General features: G+C 48.6%; 1 protein-coding gene across 1 annotated transcript; it reads left to right on the top strand.

Annotated features, from left to right (window-relative positions):
* Positions 1–1,385: 1,385 nt before the first annotated feature.
* On the top strand, positions 1,386–2,309 carry LOC119314913 (E3 ubiquitin-protein ligase ATL23-like). Its single transcript, XM_037589598.1, has one exon. The coding sequence runs from the start codon at positions 1,393–1,395 to the stop codon at positions 1,840–1,842; it is 450 nt and encodes a 149-aa protein (XP_037445495.1). The 5' UTR covers positions 1,386–1,392; the 3' UTR covers positions 1,843–2,309.
* Positions 2,310–3,200: the final 891 nt, after the last annotated feature.

Here is a 3,200-nt window from a genome sequence, read left to right as displayed (position 1 = left end):
AGAAGAGAGAAAAATAGTTACAAGAGTCCAACGAATGATGCGAACATCGATCGATGGGGCACCCACACACACACACACCTAGAGACATAAGCTAACTCCTCATAAAACAATCTAGCGGTCTACACGAACACCGACAAGTTTCGAATCCTTGATCTCATCTAAGATTTCAAGGGCTAAGTCTAAAGGACCCCTGAGCTAATGGTGTCTATCGAACACTCTAGCATTCCTCTGTTTCTTGAGCGCCCACATTGTCCCGATGACGAGGGTGTCAAAACCACACATGTCATGTCTCCTGAATAGCTTCCTATATCGAGTCCACCAGTTAGTGAATGTATCAGCAATTGTCGAGCAACCCACGTTTAGCTGCAACAGATCAAAACACCTCTGCCACACCTCCCTCGCAAAGACGCATTGTGTCACGATGTGGTCGCAGTTGTCCTCCTCCTGCAAGCAAGTGTAACAAGCGGATGGGTGATCTTGGAGCCCATGACCGATGTCCACAATCGATATTGAACTGTGAGCCAGGCAAATATTTCACACTTTAGGGGAGCCAGCTCCGCCAGATGCCGCTCATGAATGGTAATCGAGTCAGACCATGGCATAAGCACTGATATGTGGACTTGGCAGTATAGACTCCATTGGCCGAGGCTGGCGAAGCAAAAACATCAGGAACCTCGGTATCTCTATTCATCGGGGCAGTGCCGTGCCGGAGATGCATGATCTGTAGGAGGGCCATGAAGGAGTTGCATGGCCATATGTCCATTGTTTGTTGTTCGTCGATCAAAGCTTGATGTACTGTTCGAGTGTTCACGACCCTCGTGCCGACCAGATCAACGAGAAGTGGAGGGGTGTTTTTCACTGAGAAACCATGAATCCGCCTGCCTGTCTCTCCAGAGAAGCACCCTTTGCCCATAATGATGCTCACCAAACTATCAAACACCATCCGGGTCCAGCATCATCGACAAGCCTTGCCACGGCCTGTGCGGGTCCGTGTGTCGAAGTCATTCTCACCTCACTCTGTATGAGAGCGATTGCAGTCTCAGGTTTCTTACCCCAAGCTCTTCATAGCAGGTTGGCCGGCAGATGGTATCCCATCTTCAGGATAGGAACTAATTCTTCAAATTACATTTTAAAGAAAGAGAATGATTAGCCTAGACTCAAAGAAAAAATTCATATCTTATGAATCAAATGACATCTCTTTTCTTATAAAAAATGAGATACACTATGATTTTTTTAATTTCGATGATATTTTCTATATCATATGAACCGAACGAGGCTTGAGTAATAATAAAGCCTAAAATAAAACCTGCGTCCTGTGCTATTCCACTACGTATGGCACGCGCCTGAGCCCGTAACTGCTGCCACGCGCGCTCGACGAGACGAGACAGAGGGATGGCGCAGCTCTGGGCGGTGTTCCTGGCCGTGGGGTCGCTCGCCATCGGCCTGCTCGGGGTGCTCGGAGTCTGGCTCTGCTACCTGTTCCAGGCCGTGGCGCTGGGCCCACCTCCCGCCCCGCCGCCCGACACGCCGGACACGAGCGGCGACGGCGACGGCGACGACAAGAACGGGCTATCGGAGGCGGAGCTGAGGCGGCTTGGCGGGGTCGTCCAGGCGGAGGCCGCCGTCGACGACGAGGAGGAGGCGCTGTGCCCCATCTGCCTCGACGCCATGGAGCCGGGCCGCGCCGTGCGCGTCCTCCCCGGCTGCAACCGCGCCTTCCACCAGGACTGCGTCGATCGGTGGCTGGCCATCTCGCCGCGCTGCCCCGTGTGCAACATCTGGGCCACGCCGCAGTCGCCGCATGCCTCGCTGACGGTGGCCAAGACTGCTCCGGGGTGCTGACACGGGGGCGCGCGCGCGCGCTTTCTTGGTTCTTGACGATTCTTGGTCCGCCTCTGAACTTCTGATCAAGAAGCGTTCTTGACGTAACTCTAGTTAGTTTTCTTGGCTCGGGAGAGCGGTTCTTGTTAGTTTTCTTAGTCTGCTATACATGGTTGTGTACAGGATTCTTGGACGTGAGACTGCATGTAGTTACTACGATTCTAGAAAGAAACGAGTAGGCTTTTGCAGATTTGGGTCTCTTTTCTTCTAGCAGATCGTCACAGTTGGCCGCATTTGGTCTATTTGATGAACAAGAGACAGTAAATGCCGTGAAGATAGCAAATTATGATGTGGGGTAGCATATCCATCCTATTAATCAGACGCCGATTCTGATTTTGTCGATTTTTATTCTTCTTTGAGCTGTCGGTTGAAAACACACTGCAAACATCTAGTTCAAATCAGAAGCGGTTACTTAATGAAATCAACAGTTACTCTGGTTTTTTTTTTCATTTTTTGCAGTGAAGCACTTACACTCTGCTGCTTGAGCTATTTTGCAGATCAGATGCTCCATGTTCGATTCTTGTTTCCTGTTCTGTGGCATATGTATTTGTGTATTATGAGTACTAGCACAGTTTGAAGCTTAAGCTTCCCAAAATATCATTTTTTCAGAATTCGGCATCACTATCTGTGGCTTGTTAGTTATGGTCAGATGCTTCAGAATTTAATTTACTTGTGTGAACAGGTCATGGAACTCAAGTTTCTTGGTTCTGAACTTGTTGCTATTTTGTCAACCTGTCATCCCATGCTATTCTTTCAGTCTAATAAAGAGACACTCAGGTCTGATCTTCTAATTACAGGAGCAGAATTTACTCTGATGCCTCTTGCAAATGTACAAAAATTCCAGGCTTGAACGGAAGCACTGCACGGGCATTGGAGTTTTCCTCAACTGTTTGCAGGATCAGAGGAGAATTCAAATTCAGAGTTAAGCTTCTGCCCCGATTACTGATTACACAATCACCTTTTCAAGCAGAAGCACAGTCTCTTCTTGAAGCCAAGGTGACTCAGCTCTTGCAGGTTCCTCAACCAACCTTTCTTAGACAACCTCTCTTTGGCGAAGGCGGCAGTGGCCAGAAATATTTGGGCGGAGTCCACTCCGTGGACGAATAGAATTACTCTTGCAGATTTCTCAATCTTCAACCGGAGGTGTTTCACATTTTCAGGGAGATCAATGGGATAGCTTACAATGTTGCTCAACAGGTTAGTTGTGCTTTGGAACCTATCTTTAGTTGCTTTGGTTCATCTCACAGGAACGTGCCTTGCCATGTAATCTCTCTTCGTTCTACCTTCAACCCTTGGAGTTTTCTACTTCACGCTGTATA

This window comes from Triticum dicoccoides, chromosome 6A, assembly GCF_002162155.2.
Source record: "Triticum dicoccoides isolate Atlit2015 ecotype Zavitan chromosome 6A, WEW_v2.0, whole genome shotgun sequence".
Lineage (NCBI taxonomy): Eukaryota > Viridiplantae > Streptophyta > Magnoliopsida > Poales > Poaceae > Triticum > Triticum dicoccoides.
This window is presented reverse-complemented; position numbering and strand designations above follow the sequence as displayed.

Bases quoted from the DNA above. Each gene is read 5' to 3' on its own strand.
- LOC119314913 (XM_037589598.1), top strand. From the start codon at position 1,393: ATGGCGCAGCTCTGGGCGGTGTTCCTGGCCGTGGGGTCGCTCGCCATC.